Source organism: Cordyceps javanica, chromosome 4 (assembly GCF_051103115.1).
Source record: "Cordyceps javanica chromosome 4, complete sequence".
Taxonomy (NCBI): domain Eukaryota; kingdom Fungi; phylum Ascomycota; class Sordariomycetes; order Hypocreales; family Cordycipitaceae; genus Cordyceps; species Cordyceps javanica.
The window spans coordinates 2,376,771-2,395,855 of NC_139298.1; the positions used below are offsets into that span (position 1 = coordinate 2,376,771).

Here is a 19,085-nt window from a genome sequence, read left to right on the forward strand (position 1 = left end):
ACTTTGTATGTTCGTTGGTAACTGATAGCCATGTAAGAACGGTTTTCGTCCGAGACAAGTATGTCCTGCTCATGCGCCAAAGGTCCCTGCCGCCGTGAAGGAATTCTGACTTGGACGGAGTGTTGCAAAAACAAGACCCAATTCTGGTTGCGCGCATGGAAGATTAAAAGAAGAAACGATTTCGGAGGACTACCTGTACCAACACCTCATGCCTACCGGTAGTCCCTCTGTGGATTGCGCATGCTTTCATTTTAGGCAACTACCCGAAGCGCTGGGCGTGGCGGCGCCTCTACCTCGTAGCTCACCTGTTGACCATTCGATAAGCTGCTCAAGGCTCAAAAGATACGTGGTGACGTAACGAACACCCAAAAAAAGAAAAAAGATACGCAATGAGGGAGGCAGAATGTGGCAATGACAAGGTGACGGGGGCGATCAAACGGAGGTGACCACCAAAGCTACCGTTGAGCAGACCCTCGAACGGGCCTAATAGGCAATGCGTTAGCCAGCCTCGCCTGATGAGACGATGTCACCCAATAACAGGACGCCCCCAAGACATATCTGTGTTGAAGCATGATCACCTGCGGCCGGTTGCTGCGGGATTGACTGCGTGCTAGAGACAGCAAAATAGCAAATGGGACCTGTCAGAAAATCGTCGCCAAGGTCCAGACTTGACACAGTTTACAATGTGCCGTGCACCCGAAGCATTGGACCTGTTGTAGACTTGTAATCGGCTCAATGGCCCTCTATCTTCTTCTTGCATAGGTGAAACAGTGGGCTAAGACTGGTCAGCGAGCCTAAGTAGCTCGCTCACCTCCGCCGCCATGTTCTTTCAACGGCTTCGGCTTCGGCTTGTAAGACATGGCCAGGTGGCTGCCGTGTAGATTGCTGAGTTGCCTTCGCGGTGCACGTCGTCAGAGGGCAAGTCAATACCCACTCTCCACTGTAAACATTTGTTCTTCGGAGAGTCTTCCGCTCTGCAGGCATGAGCCATGTCAAACCTACATATGACTGTGCACTGCGCATCGCATCCTGACCAGCTGCTTGCGATGATGCATCGGTACATGCGGGCGTCTGGTGTGTGGGTGTTGAAGATTCAAGTGGGACGACAGGGCCGGAAGGGAGGTGCCATGTCCCGCAGCGGATCCGGAAATTAGCAGCAAACACCGCGAGAGTTCCTTTTTACTTTGATAGAGCAATTGTCGTATCATTATGAGACGCGAGGATCGCTTCGAGGTTATATCACGCAACGGAAATATCCCATTTCAACCTATCGGTTCCATTTTCCAGTTTCTCGGGTCGTCACCGGGCTGGCCATGGAGGGCAAGACGGGGGTGTGAATATACGTATCCCAAAAGGAAAAACTGACCTGTCGTTCATCCAAACAAGACGCTGCGGAGCAGGCACTCGCGCCAGCCAGCCAGCCAGCCACGCATGAGAGGGGGGAGGGGGCGTGGACGCCGTCTGGTGGAACTGCGACGATGGTGACGACGGTTCTGGCGGTCCAGTCGAGGTTGAAGATGAAGGCCGGGGGAACACGTAAGTAAAAGGATTCACTTGTACTGATACGTGCGCTGGGGCGAGACAATGCGAGGCCAACAACGATCAGGGGCCATGGATCGCGCCGGGTCAGCGGATTTGCAGCCCTGAATTCGGCGGAATAGTAGCAAAGCCATGCCACGGACTTTCCCCGCGAGGGCTTGATGGACCACAAGGAAGGCAACCTGGTCGACGCAGGTGATATGGGGATCGCCGAGCGAGCGTCAAGAGCTCCAGCTCCTACAGACTACTGACTGGGTGGCGTTGTCGATGCGCTTGAGCGGCTCAGCTGCTCCAAGTTGCAAGTCCACTGTCAGTATCCGTACTCAGTATGGTCTGTCAGTAAGCACCCCCACTTGATGGCCCTAAAGTAACCCTTCATTTCCTGTCTTGGCGCATGTCTCGACGTTAGACGTTGTTGTTTTCCCGTAACTACCGTTCCGTACTCATGTCGTCTTCGTTGCGTTTTGAAAAGGCCATGCCAGGCCTTTCTTTGCATGCATGCGTCCCCCACAGAGGGAAACAGTTGACAGTACAGGATTGCTGCCCACAATACAGCCTAGTGTTCTGTCTTGAATCATCAATAACGTCGTACTATTAGCCCAGCGTAGTTATGTGCTATGCGACGCTAGGCGTGGCTTCTGTGGAGGAGGAGGAGGAGGCGATCAGCCAGAGTCGAGGTTGAGGTGGCTTGCAGTCTTTGCATGCCTTTGTCGCGCCGCTCCCCAACGACTACTCGTCAATGCCTCGTTAGCGCCATCGCAACCACTTGCCACCGTGGTGGCTGAGCGCAGAGCTCCTGAAGCGTCGATTGGCCAACGACAGGGATATACGAGGCTACACGGTCATTGAAACTGAAGTAGGCTTGCCGTGGCTGTATTCATTCTGCGAATACAAGTTAGTCGCTAGTGAAAACCCAACGTTTTCAAGTGCTCAGCGGTATAATGGAGCATGCTATTTGTCAGGTCACAAGTGAACAAGTGGCCACGATAGCGTAGCGGGTCATTGAAGGCTGATGAGGGGACTGACAGGAGCTTATGGATCTGCTTGCATGCCAACCGTCGCGCTTGATCCTTGTATCGTGAAGTGCCAAGTCCCCGAGATGTACGGATACTTATCGAATACTGATAACAACGGCCTGGGCTTTACATTGTGCCCAGGGGCGCCACTACCCGCATAATCACAAGAGAGGAGCACTTGGATCAAAGACGACGCCCATGACAGCCGAGTCAAGCACCTCCGATTGCGCACGTCAGGACACCAGTCTTCAACAACTTCCATTCATTGCCACTTCCAAAGTTTTGCAAAACGCCCGCTGTAAGACCTTCCCGGCCGCCATGTATGGGTCGCGCAGCCTAAATGCCCAATTCCCGAGACAGGATTGGCCTATTCTTGTCACTGCCCCCCCATCCTAATCGACGAAACGATTGACTTCTTGGTGGGGTGGTAAAGGACAAAATTGATAACGGGGGCAGAGAGCTACGTTACCGAGAAAGCGGTACTGTTGTCGACCTTTCCATGACATGGCGCAATTTTCTTCGTACGTGAACAAGGTTTGACAAATCCCTCGAGAAAATAGGCCCCTGCGTTGCCTGATCATGGAATACAAGACGAATCCCCAAGAAGAAGGATTTCTGGTCTCACTCGTGCTTTTTTTTTTATTTCTCGGCATACACACGACGCGAATATGACGTGTCACGTAGTGGTGATGACGCCGTGCGCGGGAAGCCCCAGTCTCGCACGAGGATCCGCCCTGGTTTATAGAAGGGAAAAAAAAAGATTCTGCGGTCATAGGAAAGAAGAAAATGGGGGGCGTAATGTGCAGATGAAATTGCGTCGGCCCAGCCTAGGTACAGGTACAAGTCTGCTTGACTTGGAGGTGTTGCCGTGGCATGCCGCACAACTGCTGTCGTGCGATTCGATTAATATGCGCACGCACTTGTGAAGGCTGGCGACTAAGACCAGAGTGCGACATTCTTCAGTTGCGGTATGCATGCGGTCACCAAGCGTCATCATCCGGGCTGAATGCGCCAACTCCAGCTCACAGTGCCCAAGGTACCGCGGCGTACAAGTTTCGGATCGCATCTGTGAATCCAAATCTCGAGGACGGAATAGCAGTGCGTGCCGGAGAACTTTCGACCTGTCAGGGCACACGCATCAACTTGCCGCTGCTGTCCGATTTTGCTGCTCACAACGCGGCGCCGCCAGGACAAAGGCTAGCACTACTCCTGCCATGCATGTATGAGTGCTGCCTGCAGATTCGAAGCGCGCTATTCGGTGTTTGACGTACTTACCAGCATCATGAGTCCCCTCGCGCAACGCAACCGACCGAAACGTTTAGTTATCACGCCCCCAACCCTGGCATTTCAACGTCACGTCGCAGCCTCAGTAGGCCTCCGCTGCACCATCTCCCACGCTGTCATATGCCTTGATGTAGGATCTCGAAGTAAGAGACAAAACACACACATCGAGACACTTTCTAATCTTTCTGATTCGACCTTTTGCTGTCCGTCACCGGGAATCATAGTCTCGAAGGATTTCGCCCAGAGCTTCTTCAAGCAATGCACCATGACGTGCTGTAGAGCCTTTTGCAAATCGGGAGAAGACGTGTTACGTCGTTGATAGGTTTTCACTCGAATCACAACCTGAAAGAGAGCACAAGAAGGAAGACATACCCAAACATATTATTCAAGCACAGCAATTGAGGAGCCAGCTGCTCGTGGTGTATTGAAATGGTGCACCGTGTGTTCTTCTCAGCGGGTGAACTCGATTTCTTATCACAATCGGTTGCTTCGATAGTGATTATGTTCACAAACTTGGCTCTTTTACCACCAGACGACGTTTTGGTCCGGGCTGCATAAGTGCGTCACCGTTGTGCATGCCTGCTGTCGTGGGAGTGCTGCCAAATACTTTGGTTGGTCAACTCCTTTACGCAAGCAGCCATTTTTGTAGCCTTTCCAGGCATTGGGCTGCAGAACCTGGCTTTTCTCTATCATATGCATGCGGTCTTATTCCCTATTTCCTCGGCCAATCAATGCCAACTGCCGTCATGCAGGATCTGATCGTCTTTTGGGCATCAGGTCTCTCAGCGGCTTGGTTGGTTCTGCGCACATACTCGCTCTTCGATCCGTATAGATTGTGTGCCTGTGGTACTCGGAATTTCGGAAAGTCTGTGGCATCATCGGCAGCCGATTTGTACTCACACCCTCTCTTTCAGCGGCTCGTTGGGCATCCTGCTGTGTAACTTCAACTAGTGTGACCGTGGCTGCAGCTATCAACGTGCAGAACGACATCACCTACAGACCCGAATGTTGACGTGTCCTGGGTCCCAATACAATGTGCGTGGGGTGATCTATTATGCATAATAGTCCGCCATCAGGCGGTGCAGGATGCATCTTATTCCACGGCGAAGCGAGTTGTCTGCTATGGTAACGGCTAGTTGGCATCGGATGATTGTCAGTAAATATGGTATCACATTCATCAATCATATGCACTGAATTCTTTTGGGTAGCGTCGAAGGGTTGGTGCATGTTTGTATTTGCTTCGGTTGTCGCACCTAAGCCCAGAATCCGGGGAACAAGTACTCGACGTTCTTTTTGCCCTGCTCGCTCCGACCCTCCGGCTTGGTCATGAACTTGATGGCTCCCTCTACAGATCCAACCCAGTGAGAAGCGGCGGCGAGATCTTTATGCTCGGGTTTTGACAGCTGGTCCAGCACGGCTCCGACCAGACGCTTGGCGTTCTTGCTATTCGCCTGCATGTACTTGATAACCATTTCGACATTGACATCTTCGGTTGAGCGCCAGCAGTCGTAATCGGTCGCCATACAGATAACCTGGTAAGAGAGCTCGGCCTCACGGGCTAGCTTGGCTTCGGGCAGGGTCGACATGTTGATGACGGAACCGCCCCAAGAACGGTACATGTGCGATTCGGCACGGGTAGAGAATTGGGGCCCCTCTATTACGTTTATCAGTATGATCATTTTCTTCATGGAAAAAAAAGCAAATGTGAGGAGAAAAAGAGGGAAAGGGGCATAAAGCACGTACCCATGCAGATCAAAGTACCCTTGTCGTGCAGAACAACACCATCACCCTCCATGGAAGCGGCGCAAGTTTTGACGACATCAGCCAACTTCTTATCAAAGGGGTCAGCAAACCCTACGTGGCCTACAACTCCACCCTCATAAAAGGTAAAAGGTCGAATACCCTTGGTGCGGTCAATGACTTGGTCAGGAAGGACAAAGTCCATGGGCTTGATCTCCTCCTGCAGGGAGCCAACCGCGGAGAAAGCGACGACACTGCGCACCCCGATGCTACGGAGGGCGGCGATGTTTGCACGGTTAGGGACCTCGTGCGGTGCAAACTGATGGTGCAGTCCATGGCGGGCGAGGAAAGCAATGTTGATGTCGCCGTGGGAGAGGATGTGGATGGGCGAAGCCGGTTTGCCCCAGGGCGTGTCGGGGTTGAGGGCAGCGATGGGTGTGTAGCCTTCGAGCTGGCTGAGGCCAGTGCCGCCGATGACGGCAATGTGAACAGGCTCTATAGACGAGGAATGTAAAGTTAGCGATCATGGCAGGAGAAGCTGCTGCCGATGGCGGGGTTGAGGCCAGCTCGGTACTCACTGTCAAAGGTGGTAGGAAGGCTAGCCATCGTGTGAAAGGGAGCCCGGATGCTTTGAGAGATAGGCTGTTAGTTTTGATGTCGTACTGTAATCTTCTGGGCTCCGTACCTGGCGAATGAAGATGAAAATGGTTCGTTGAAGCGCGACTTTCGTCAAGCAAGAAGGAAGCTTTCAGAAAAACGATACCCCACCAAGCCGTCAGAGGGGCCGACGGCGTTGGTGCCCAGTGGCCAGCACGCCATACTTACTTTTATTCAGGGCACCTACCTATAACGGCGCACTCGTGTTGGAATGATTGGAGGTTGACGCATTGCCATAGCTACGGCCGGATTTGATTATTTCCCTTTTGTTTCCTGATAAACAGTTTGATAAGTGCCGTGAACACGTCATGTCTGTAGATCTAGATCTGGCTAGCACTCTGTGCTACCTAGGCACCTTAGGCTGGTACCTCCTAACCTGCCAGGAGCAGGTGCCTTGAAACAGGCAATCGGCAATCGTTGCCCCAATGCACTTGCTACTATGGTGTATTTTTGAGGCAATTTCAACAAGTTGAGTCAATTTCAATTGCTGTCCCGAACCGCCATCACTGTACGGCAGTTTCTTGCTCTGTACATTTCCGTTGTCCGACCCAGCAAGCTTTGGCTTACAAACCACTCCCCCAACCGCCGCCAGTGATCACCAGCTTTTTTTTTTGCGGGGTCACTCAAAATTTTGGGCGACGCCGCAAAAATACACCGACCAGACCTGGGAGCTTGTTTGCCCGCTGCTCTTTGATGCTGAGGGCCAATTCAGCGACAAGATGGCCAACGAAATCGAAATCACGGAGTCGGTGCCCGACATCAGCGTCCAGGGAAATAGCGAGACCATCGAGGAGCGGGTCTTCTCGGCCGCACTGATATGCCTCGAAGGCCACTTTACACAGTCACCACCAATGGGCCCCAAGACAGCGGCCAGGATCACCACCATGGTTTCAAAGACTTTGGAAAAGACACACACGCTTCGTCGAGTAAGGTAAGCGCATCGGAGGCAACATGCAGTGAACGGAACTCGCTGACGCCTTGGTTAGAGAGACGCTATCCCGCAATGTTGAGATCTGGATCTGGCTCACAAGGATCCTCGCCGCCTCTATCCCGACTCTAACAGCTCGCTCCGTTGGGCCTTTATCTAGCCTCAATGATCCTGATAAGGGCGTCAGTCCGCATGAGAGCACCGCTTTAATTGTCATGAATTACGACAGCATAAAGAATGACCTCTCGGTCCTCACCAAACTCATGCATATCTCAAGAAACTTGCTCGTGAATGCAGAACCTCAAGTTCCTCAAGATATCTGCGCCGCTGTACACTTTGATCAAATGGTGTATCAGACAATCATTTTATGTGTCAATGTCACTAGCAAAGGTTATGACGGGGAAATTCTGGACGAATCGGACAGGCTACGACTGGCCGACATTACTGAATTATGTTGGTGAAACGGATGCAGTTTGATCTCACAGCTTATGACTAACTTCTATCTTCCCTTCAGATAAGAAGCTGCTCGTTACGTCGCTACAGCAAGCTCATAACTGGACCGCAAAGCATGATCGCAATAAAATGTCGTTCTGGTTCGATGTTCTCTTTGACGACGACGGAGCGCTCACTGGCCACGACGACTCTGTTGCCGATTGCTCCGGCTTTCGTCCTGAAGTGGCAAAGCAGCAGGTACAGCATTGGCTGGATCGCAATTCGAGAATGTGTGATACAGCACGCCAGCTGCTACGCGATTATACCGAAAACAACGCTGGCAAACCTCCCGGCAACCTGGCCCCCATTCGACCTCTTGCCTGGAACTGGCTTCCCGAGGGTTCTGTGGATGTGCCGCCTATTGAAACCACTGACGAAAAACTCCATTCTGTGTGGAAGCTGGATGAAACAGACAGGTTTGAACAGGATCGCGCTTATGGGAGAGTATCGCGAGAGATAGATACTTGGTGGTTAAAATCACGAGACCCCAACTATGAAGAATGGATCGTGGGCATGCCTTCTGTCGAATCAGCGCAGTCGAGGACGGAGCACTGCAAGACAAATTTGATTCACAGATACTCCCATTCGTACCGCGATGACAACTCTCTGCCGCCAGATGGACTGGAGGATGATACATCAGAGCACGACCACTGCCCCAATTGTCATCAGTGTCATCATGATGACTATGAGTCGGATGAACATGAACATGAACATGAGCACGAGCACGAGCACGAACACGAACACGAGCATGAGCACGAGCATGATCACGATTGCTATCACGGGCATGACCATAACCATGACCACGACCACCATCATGATCATGACCAAGAATACGAGCATGAGTGCGACCACCACCGGCATTGCCACCACCATGATCATGAATACTCTCACGAGTATGTAGACGACATGCTGGATGATGACGAAGCAGACGATGACGAATCCTACGGAGATGGTCCGTTGACCGGCTTGCTCACAGAAGTTCCCAACATTCTGGACCCGAAGCAGATTGAGGCGCTTCACATGATTGTGAAATCATGCATCTTTGACGGCTCAGGGTCGGGGACTACACGTGCTGGCGAGAACTTGCAGAGAACTCGTTGCAGGATGTTTCTAGCGCTGGATTGCGGCAAGAGCTTGCTGCGTGAGCTTCTAGTCTTTATTGCCGTCTGGGACAAGGACGAGGAGAGCTTGATCTACCAAGTAACGACGCAAATTGTGGATGCTATCCATCGTAACGCCCTCATTCCCTACGCTTGGAATTCGCTTCGAATTTCTAAGGATATTATTTCTCCTGCGCAGACGGTTCTGTTGCGTCTCGTCAACGACATGCTGGGAGGGCGAACCGTCGGTGGCTCGATGGCTAGGGAGGGATCTGGCGGAGAAGGACGGGATCGCCTACGCGACTTGAAGCTGGTACACTTCTTTTTCAGCTCGTTTCGCAGCCGTATCGTGCCCGAGTGCGCAGCGCTGATGCACCTGCAGACTCAAATTCGCGAAGGGAAGTCGGACGCCTCTGAATTTCCAGTTGACACGTGGGACATGGAGCGTGCGAAAGATGGGCTAGCTCAATATCTGGAGTTTTTGAAGACTGTTGCCGAGATGCCTGATATGCGACTCAAGCTGATCGAGTGGGAGGCTGTATACGATCTCGTAACCATTCTCAGTGGGCTTGAGGCCGCCATACCCAAAAAGCCGCTCGTCCATGTACCCAAGGGGAACGGCGCGGCAGACCCCATGGTGGAACGACCATACGCGATGGGCGCCGACGGTGTCCACGCCGGCTCCCCGTCGCCACCTCTTCAGGAGCCAGCGCATAAGTTCCCGTGGACTAGTGTCAAGAGCCAGATTTTTATCATTCTCGCGACGCTGCTGCAGCCGCCACCTGATCGACACACACCCGGCAACCCCGCGGTGCAGATGCAGATGGTGCGACACAACGGCATCGGTCCGCTACTGAGCAGCACCGCATACGACGGTCACAACCCCTACGCAAGAGAGCGCGTCACAATCTGCCTAAAGTGGCTACTAGACGGCTGCGAGGAGGCCGGCGATTTCATTCGGCAGCTAAACCATGGAAGGCCGCTCAGTCTGCACCCGGGCGGCCCTGCGCAGAGTTTGCGCATCGATGCCATCGGCGGTGATGTCAAGGTCAAGGTACGATCGAACCGCCCACGTGTTGTACAGGAGACGGACGATATCGTGGGCGACGGGCAGGAGGCACGCGTTGAAATTAACAAGGAGGCGCCGAGCAGCGCCAGCATCGAGGACGACTTCATGGCGTAGCTGACGAGATAGAAGGGCTGGCTATACTCAGCATACTGTAGACGGAGCGAGATGATACCCTTGGCAAGATAGAAAAAGGTCTGAGACTGTTACGTACATCTGTTAATGCGAGGTGAGACGGCGAGACGGCATGTGAAGGGCCTAAAAGTTTGTACGTACAACACAGCATAGCATAGCATTTGGAATGAGGCGCATGTTGCATTATGGGAGAAATCGGGTTCCTAACGAAAAAAAGGAAAAAAGGCCAAGGCTCTAAAAACTCAAAAGAGAATATGGAAAATAACCCAACGCAGAATGTACATGATAGTTTATCGTGGTGCGTGCGCCGTCGCCTGCAGCAAGAACCAGTCTCTTTTTCTTTCCATAGATGGCAATGCTGATGGTAACGATATGTGAGGAGTATCTGTTTGTGTGTTTGTATTTTTTTTTTTGTTCCTTCTTTGCTTATTTTTCCTTCTCTCCGCATTCCCAGGGCAGTTTTCAGGCCCGCCTTCTCTGGCGTATGACCGCGCACCCAGTACAGAAATCTGCCATACCGCTGTATTAATGACAGACAAGGCGCGCTCGCGCCCGGGCTCAAGCGGAGCCGTTCGCGGGAAGCTTGCCCTCGGTCTTTTCGACATGGGCGATGAGGTCGGCAATGGTGCAGACTTTGATGTTCCACCTGCGAGCAAAGCGGATGCAGCCCTCGCCGGTCATCATCTTGGCGCCGGGGAGAATGGCCTGGCCGGGGACGTCGGCAGTGTCGTCGACGATTTCGCAGATGGCAGCGACGGGCTGCTTGCCGGCGAGGCGGCAGAACTCGGTGGCGGCCTCGGTGTGGCCGTTGCGGGCGCGGACGCCGCCAGGGACAGAGCGCAGGGGGAGGACGTGACCGGGGCGGCGCAGGTTGGCGGGCTTGGACGCGGGGTCGGCGAGGGTGCGACAGGCGAGCGCGCGGTCGTGGGCGCTGATTCCGGTGGTGGTAAGGGGATGCTCGGCGTCGACGGAGACGGTGTAGGCGGTGCCGCGCGGGTCTTGGGTGTTGGCGACCATGGGTGGGAGGTCGAGGGCGGTGGCGCGGTCGGCGGGCATGGGCACGCAGACGTAGCCGGACGAGTGGCGGATCATCCAGCCCATCTGCTCGGTGGTGACGTCCTGCGCGGCGATGATGAGGTCGCCTTCGTTTTCGCGGCCGGGGTCGTCAAGGACGAGAAGAAACTCGCCATTGCCTGTACGACGCGGGCCGAAGGCAAGGCGGGATCGAGGTTAGCAACTTCTGCGTCTGTGGTGCGTGAGGGAGGGGCAGCGACATCACATGCCGGCGGGGTGCAAAAAAACTTACGGAAAGCCTCAATGCACGAGGGGATGCTGTCGAATTGATCGGCAGGGATCGTCGAGGACGGCATGATGAGCGGGCGGGTTTCTGAGTTTGAAAATTGCAGGCAAAAAAAAAAAAGATATGGCGAGAGGAGAAAGAGGAGGAGGAGAGAAGAAGGGCAGAGCTTGGTTGTAGCCGGCCGGCCCGTGGAGAAGGGTCTCGTTGTTTTCGGTTGGGGTAGTTAGAAGCTTGGTGTGGCACCTTTTTTTTTTCTTCAGCGTGTGCTTTGCGGTACAATTGGTTGTCGCGATTGGAGACTTTTCCCGTCTTCGTCGCGACTTCCCCCACTTTCCTAATACAGTTGAAAGAAGTAGAGAGAAGGTCGTTGGATGGCGATTCTGAGGCGCAACCTGAGGGTTTGTACAGCAGGTGCAATTGCGGCAACGGTGATGGCAGGGAGGCGAGAGTAAGAGGAGGTGGTAGGGTATCAATGGCTGGAGAAGGATTAGAGGAGATAAAGGGCAAGACGGAATTGCGAACGGGGTCCCAAAGCTTAATAGTCCTGCCGGATCGAAGTTGCGAGGGCCCCTCCCTCTCTGAATAATAATAGGACGAGCGAGGTGCGCTCGGCTTTGTCAATGACTCGGCCCCTCCGGAGACGGCGGGCGGCGTTGCGAGTGGTTTCGCGTACCGAAGCTGTTTTGGGCATGACTATCGGTAAGTACCTAAGTAGGTAGGTAAGTAGGTACCTACTTGCTTAGTACCTTGCCGAGTTGGGTAGGCAGGCACTGGTAAGTAGAAACGAATGGAAGTCTGGCACGTGTCAGTCAACCCAGACTCGTGTCGCATGAACCGGTATAAAGTCAACTACACTATCGTGATCGGATATACAGTATTGAGAAGAATAAGCGCCTTGAGAAGTTTTTCAAGCAGGTTTGCTTTGCGGCAGGTGCTCTGCGCCAATGTACGGAGGTAACGAGAGAGGCACTTGGGTTCAGACAGGTCTTCACTGCTTAGAAACGGCCTGACGGCGCGCGCTTAGAAACTTCAGTTTGGACTACATTGAATTTAAGAAGAAAAATGAACCAATGGGGTACAGTCAATAATTACAGACCCAACAGCACCGTATCTGAACCATTTGTCAATTCACGCTTTTGTTGACGCAGCATTTGCTAATACTTTAGGCTTGGTCATGAATTGTCAGCAGACAATTGGCGCCTGTTGGCAAGTACTCCGTACCTTGTTACCCATCCAGCAGCCGGCTCCCAGAAGTTGCCCCAGCCGAGGCGGGCCCTTTTCCCCAAACAGACGTGCCGCGGCCCGCGCCTCGCAATCCAGTCGTCTCATCACGGCCAGGCCACTGACCTTCTCGGCTGTCCGGCCTTGCTCTTGAACTCAATCGGGTAGATATTACTACTTATCAGCTGCCCTTTCTTGCATCATTACAACGGCCGCATAATGTTGGGAAATAAAAAAAAATGTAAAAAGAAAAAAAGGCCTTGGCCAGTCCAGCGACAGCGACTGCTCCCGCTCAACGTAAAGCAGCAGTTCGGCGGCCGGGTTCGGCGTCGCATTTCTCAGAAAATCATGTCAGAAAATACGGGATCTACACACAGCTATAGTCCGGCATCGAGGTATGCCGGTATGCCCATGACGCCGCTCGGTCTCTACCGACGGCCTCCTACCGTGTCTCGATACTGACACCTGGGGGCCGCTCGGAACGTCTCCCGCCAATGTGGAGACCCAACACTCGCCATGAAAAAAAAGCTGGCCCGATTCGGTCGGGACGGCCGCCAACCAACGACAACACCTTTGCGTATCTCCGACTCTGTGGACTTTCTCTGAATTTCCTCTCGCGCACTTGAACTTGTACCTCCCTCACAGCGCCATGACGCCGACACCGTCACTACGGCGGCCGGCAACGCGCCTCGGTCGCTGCCTGCTCGCGACCACCCCATCACAGCCCCTACGCGCCTCTGCACACCCGCCGACACCGTCACAACGCCTCGCCGCCGCGTCGATTCAGCCGCAGCAGCAGCAGCAGCAGCAGCGCCGGTGGCAAAGTGACTTCTCGTCAGTCAACCCCAGCGAAGTCGAGCACTTTACCGCCCTCGCCGCCGACTGGTGGTCGCCGCACGGCTCCTCGCGGCTGCTGCACCTCATGAACCCGCTCCGCCACGACTTCATCCGCGCCTGCCTGGCCGACACCGACGCTGGCGCCGCCAACGCTGGCAGTGGCAAGCCGGCGTCGATGCCCAAGCTCCGATACCTCGATATCGGCTGCGGTGGCGGCATCTTCGCCGAGAGCGCCGCCCGCCTGCCCACCACCGCGCACGTCACCGCCATCGACCCGACGCCGTCCGTTCTGGCCGTCGCCCGAGCCCACGCCAAACGCGATCCGGCCCTGCGCGGCAAGCTCGAGTACCAGCTGACGTCGATTGAGAAGCTCGCCGTGCCGGAGGAGCCGTACGACGTCGTCTCGCTGTTTGAGGTGATTGAGCATATTGACGAGCCGGCCGCGTTCCTCGACCGCGTGCGGCCGTTTGTGCGGCCGGGCGGCTGGCTGGTCATGAGCACCATTGCGCGCACGTGGGTGAGCTGGTTCACGACGAACCTTGTTGCCGAGGACCTCCTGCGCATCGTACCCCCTGGCACGCACGACTGGAGCAAGTACATCAACGAGCACGAGCTGCGGGGCTTCTTCGCCGGGAAGGGCTGGAACAGCCCCAAGGTCATGGGCGTCGTCTACGTGCCCGGTCTGGGGTGGAAAGAGGTCCGCGGTAGCGAAAAGGTGGGTAACTACTTTTTTGCCGTGAGGCGAGACGAATAAAGGGAAGGTCCTCGCGACAGAAGCATGCCGGCCTCTGACGACGGGAGGGGCAAGAGTAAGCCGGTTTATCAGGTTGCGTCTCTTACTGTACCAACTACACACACACGTACACTACTACTTACTTAGCGTTGCGGGGAGAGCAATGGCGCATAGGATATACACCAAAGTCTGTTTTAGATTTTTTATTTTACTCTCATAATTAGTTGCGAGGACATCAAACAAGCACTCATCTAGCCAAGCAGCCCCTCCCTCCCAATCGGAATCCTGCTTCCCCTCCTTTGAGGTTCGGAGAAAACATAACACAATGCCACGTCCCTAATTACGCAACATGGAGCACGCAATTTTTTTCTTTTAATGAGAGATATACATCGCATCGATCGCTGGTCTCGCTTCATCATTCATTCTTGCTCGCGCTTTTGTTCAGTCTCTCAAGATCACTCATCTCCTGCTGAGCTGGTAACTAGGTTGCAGCTTGGTGATGCGGCTGCATCATGCTGTCTGCCTCCATGTATTCTTTCTTGTAGCTATAGCGTGAGTTATCCGAAGATGCGCCTAGAAGTCAAAGTGTGCTTTCCCACGTAGGTGGCATAGCCATTTGCCAGCACAATGGCGAGAGCATTAGCTTTACATGGCTTCAGGTTCCGGCAAGTATTTTTAAATATTTCTACATTCTTATATTGTTTGAAAGTATCAGAAAATCTCAAAACAGGCTAATAGCCTACCCGCCTCCTTCTACACTTGATATTTACAAACAGCCAGCCAGCCAGCTGGCCAACTAGCCAGCGGAACAGTGAGGCAGACCCTATGAGGACCATAAAACAGCCAATAAACAGTCTCTCATGAGTGCTCTTGATCGCCCTCTCCCTGGTTGGGTAGTTGGCTCTCGCCAGAAGCCTCTCCAGCACCTCAATCGGCCTGCCTGCCTGCTGGTGTATGAGCATCTCATCGTTGATTGTTAAGGACCCATCAGACACACTGGTTCAATCTTACATATCTCAGCGCATAAACACTACAGATATTCTTGTAAACTTCTAGTAGATTCACGTGGTCATCAATATATGTTCTGTGTTTCTCCACTCTCTCTTATTTCTCCATTTTCTTTTTCTTTTCTCGTAATTTACATCCTTACTGGTCGGCGTAATAGAATCTGAGCACACCCTCCGCCCGAAATAATTCTGATTGGTTCATTTTCCTCCGAAAGGGCGCTCGGCGCTCAGATGAACCACTGAATATTAACGCCGATCCGTCTTCCCCTCAATTGAGACGCGAGGAAGCCATCATGTCAATGCCAGGCACTAGTGCAGACACAAAGTCAATTTACGACGGTGCGCCCATTGAGTGGCGTCACTAGAGTTGGAGGAATACGGTCATGGTGAGCGAATTGTGTGCGCAGGCGTGAGGCCTGAAACTCGAGCAGGAGGCTTAGTGAGTTCTCGGTGGTCAATCACTGCCTCGTTTGGGCGAAATCGAGAGAAAGAGCAGCTGAGACAGCTGAGGTACGGATTACAAAGGTTGCGACTGAGACGCCGCACAAAGAAAGGCGAGCCAGTAGTCAGCCACGTGCTGACGGACTGGATCGCTGGGAGTTTGTTTTGCTTGGTCATTCTCGTTGCCAAATGTGTTGAAAAGGAGTAAATGCAATGCGATATGATGCGAGTAGGTAGGTACCAACTAGACAATCCGCTCTAAACTTCGTGGAACAGGCAACAGGCACGCGAACAAGGTGTATCACCCTATCAATGCACGTCGGAGCCGCTAAATTAGGCTCGCCGTTCCCCCGCAAGTGCCAGCTTGTGCCGGCCCGCAGCGCCGTTTGCACATGGTGCCTGCCCAGGTAACTAAGTACAGGTAGTACCTGGGGCAACTGGGGAGGAAAGGAACGCCCAAGTACCCTCGTAAGCCACCCACGAGGTCTGCGACACAGACACACACACTCAGTCAGGGAGGGCTTCGTCAGCTCCCAGCCAGTATCCGACCTCTTACTTTTTTCTCTTCTTCCTTCCTGGCGCCGATCCTTTGACTTGTCCCTCGCTTCAATTCCTACATCAATTTTTTCCTTTGCTTTCCGGGCACTGCTTGAACCTCCATGTTCTTGCCCCCTCCTGTCGCTTCTGCTCGTCTCAAATGACGCCCTCTTGATTTCTTCATGATAGCTTGTGCGGCTGGTAGGTAGGCTTGGCTTCACAACCACGCGCGAGATCGCTCGCTCGCTGCCCTATCCACGGCACACATATTCTCGCTGAACAGCGTCGCCGACACTCTCTTTTTTTATCCAATTACCGGTTTTGCTACTCTGCGCTCGCTTCGCCCGCCATGGTGGCGCTGCTCCGCAGCCTGCTGCTTTCCGCCGCAGTTGCCAGCGCCCAGTTTGTTGACAAAGAGTACCACAGCCGCAACTTCACCATCGTCAGGTCACCCGGCAACAGCAACGTCACCGTCGCCTACAAAGAGCCCAATGGCGCCTGTAAGACTGCATTTTCTTCCCAGAAACAGTACACGGGGTGGGTCAGCGTCCCAGGCGACTACCCTACGAACCTCTTCTTTTGGTTTGTCGAAGCCCGTGAAAAGACGGACAAGCTCACCATATGGCTTAACGGAGGTCCTGGGTCCAGTTCGATGTACGGCTTCTTCACCGGCAATGGGCCCTGTGCAGTTGTCGAAAAGGGCCTCAATACATATGATACTGTTGCCAGAGATTGGGGGTGGGATCGCGGCTCCAATGTCATTTTCATCGACCAGCCCAACCAGGTTGGCTTCTCATACGATATTCCCTCAAACGGGACCATACTATTTCCTAATGGTACCGTGGTTCTTCCACCAAAAGCGGACGAAAGCACGAAGAATCCGTGGTCCATTGCCAACGGCACTTTCGCCTCCATGAGCCAGCAGTCGACCGCCAACACAACTGAAAAGGCCGCTTTTGCAGTCTGGCACATGTTACAGGGCTTCCTGGGCGCCTTTCCCCAATATCTGCCGCCGGCTCCCCAGCCAGTATCCATCAATCTATTTGCGGAGAGCTATGGTGGGCGCTACGGGCCCATATTTGCCGACATCTGGGAGCAACAAAACCAGATTCGTCAAGTCACGCCCGCGAGAACAAATTCAACTCGCCAGGTCCATCTAGCCTCTCTCGGTATCATCAACGGTTGCGTCGATCAGGAGATTCAACAGGCTCTGTCTCCCAAATTCGCCACTGCCAACACGTACGGCTTCAAAGCCTACAGCGATGAGGAAGCCAAGTTTTACACTGACAAGTTCAGTGCCGCTGGAGGATGCGCTGAGAGGCTCAGACGATGCGCCAGTCTTTCCGCTTCTTTTGACGTCAATGGTACTGGCACTGTGGACGGCGTTAACCAGGCTTGCCAAAGAGCCAATGCTGTATGCAACGACGTTGACGCGCCATATTTTGCCGCCGGAAGAAGTGCTTATGATCTCTCTGCGCCACTCACAGATCCTTTTCCATCATGGCGATTTGTCGACTATCTGAACCAAGGCTCTACTCTTTCCGCCATCGGCTCACCAGTCAACTATACCATGAATAGCAACGCAGTCTATTTTGCCTTTGACTCTACAGGCGATCTTTCCAGAGGCCAGATCATACCGCGCATAGCTAAGCTTCTCAATCAAGGCGTTCGTATCGGCCTCATTTATGGTGATAGAGATTACATTTGTCACTGGTTCGGCGGCGAGGCCATCTCTCTGGAAGTTGCCAAGATAGCTGGCGGCCAATATCTCACCCAGTTCCCAGCAGCAGGATACTCGCCCATCATCGTCAACAGTTCATACATCGGTGGCGAGGTCCGCCAATTCGCCAACCTATCCTTTAGTCGCGTCTTCCAATCCGGGCACTCTGTCGCGTCGTATCAGCCCGAGACGGCTTTTCAAATCTTTTCTCGCCTCATGACTGGCGCCTCGGTCTCAACTGGCCAGTCTATTGATGTCAACACATATAGTACATCTGGTCCAGCCAACTCCACAACCACAAGCAAGTTACCCAAAATGCAGGATACCGTCTGTTACATACGCGCATTTCAAGACACATGCGATAAGGACGCGCAACAATTAGCTGCCAGCGGTAACGGCGTCGTTATCAATGGCATCCTCTATTCTGCTTCGGCGGATTGGCCGCTCATGACCAAAACGGCCAACCCGCCCAAGACAGTCACCACAAAGACGTCGAGCGCAACCTTGACTGGCGCCTACACGGCCACGGCCACGCCGAAGAATTCGGCTGGAAGAGCTAGCCCCCCACTGGCCTTTCACATTACTATACTGCTCGGCGCGATATTGCTGCCAGTTATGGATTGGATTTAAAAGTGCATGCTTCGCCTCAATCCTTGTTCGATTTGCTATGGATGATCCGATTTTGAAACATGTTGAAGAAATGCACCCAGCATTTTTTTTCTTTTTTGCACAAAAGCTTGTATATGCATGTACACATTCGAGTTTCAAGCATTGGCCGGAACACAAGACGGTTATCTATATACTATAGACACAAATGCACACGTAACGATGATGAATAGAAAAAAATTACATTTCATCCATTGATTTATCCCAATACATGAATCCTGACCTAGCCTCATCCTCAATCTCCCGGGTCTCTTCTATCTCCCGTAATGGCAGGGAAGGGCGAGGCTATTTGGAGAGGTTGAGTACATTCTTTGCTCACCGATCCTCGTCACAACGTGGGTGGACCGCAGAAGAGTTGCAGACTTACTCCAGAGCTACGCTTGCGGGTTCAGCTGCCCGACTTGATGAGCAAACTGAGAAGAATGATTGTGCTGTCCGTCCGTATAGGACAGCGAAAAGAGGCGCATCGGCACGAAGGGAGTCTTGTCCGGCGCGCGCATCTATTTAACGCGCTAGAAATGCACATGAATGACATCAGAGGTTTGACTGCGAATGTCAAGTCTCAGGGTCTGTTTCCCAGCCGCTGCCGTGCGAGCCGTCTGGAGACGAGAGCGGGCGGGCAGCCTGATTGACAGGCTGGGATGCCCGCTAAAATGGTTACCACAC

The 19,085-nt window shown here is 53.4% G+C and overlaps 5 protein-coding genes across 5 annotated transcripts; 3 read left to right on the forward strand and 2 right to left on the reverse strand.

Annotated features, from left to right (window-relative positions):
* Nucleotides 1-5,092: 5,092 nt before the first annotated feature.
* On the reverse strand, nt 5,093-6,185 carry V2A60_006600 (S-methyl-5-thioadenosine phosphorylase; the record flags this gene model as incomplete). The annotated part of the gene is made up of 3 exons (XM_083257894.1): nt 5,093-5,493; nt 5,583-6,074; nt 6,158-6,185. The coding sequence occupies 3 exons, from the start codon at nt 6,183-6,185 to the stop codon at nt 5,093-5,095; spliced, it is 921 nt and encodes a 306-aa protein (XP_083114020.1).
* Nucleotides 6,186-6,955: 770 nt separating this feature from the next.
* On the forward strand, nt 6,956-9,939 carry V2A60_006601 (uncharacterized protein; the record flags this gene model as incomplete). Its single annotated transcript, XM_083257895.1, has 3 exons — nt 6,956-7,167; nt 7,223-7,617; nt 7,679-9,939. The coding sequence occupies 3 exons, from the start codon at nt 6,956-6,958 to the stop codon at nt 9,937-9,939; spliced, it is 2,868 nt and encodes a 955-aa protein (XP_083114021.1).
* A 576-nt stretch (nt 9,940-10,515) lies between these two features.
* V2A60_006602 (3,4-dihydroxy-2-butanone-4-phosphate synthase RIB3) lies at nt 10,516-11,327 on the reverse strand (the record flags this gene model as incomplete). The annotated part of the gene is made up of 2 exons (XM_083257896.1): nt 10,516-11,150; nt 11,264-11,327. 2 exons carry the CDS (start codon nt 11,325-11,327, stop codon nt 10,516-10,518), a joined length of 699 nt encoding a protein of 232 aa, XP_083114022.1.
* Nucleotides 11,328-13,127: 1,800 nt separating this feature from the next.
* Nucleotides 13,128-14,069, forward strand: V2A60_006603 (S-adenosyl-L-methionine-dependent methyltransferase; the record flags this gene model as incomplete). The annotated part of the gene is made up of 1 exon (XM_083257897.1): nt 13,128-14,069. The coding sequence occupies one exon, from the start codon at nt 13,128-13,130 to the stop codon at nt 14,067-14,069; it is 942 nt and encodes a 313-aa protein (XP_083114023.1).
* Nucleotides 14,070-16,382: 2,313 nt separating this feature from the next.
* V2A60_006604 (Alpha/Beta hydrolase protein) lies at nt 16,383-18,383 on the forward strand (the record flags this gene model as incomplete). The annotated part of the gene is made up of 1 exon (XM_083257898.1): nt 16,383-18,383. One exon carries the CDS (start codon nt 16,383-16,385, stop codon nt 18,381-18,383), a length of 2,001 nt encoding a protein of 666 aa, XP_083114024.1.
* Between the last annotated feature and the right edge of the window lie 702 nt (nt 18,384-19,085).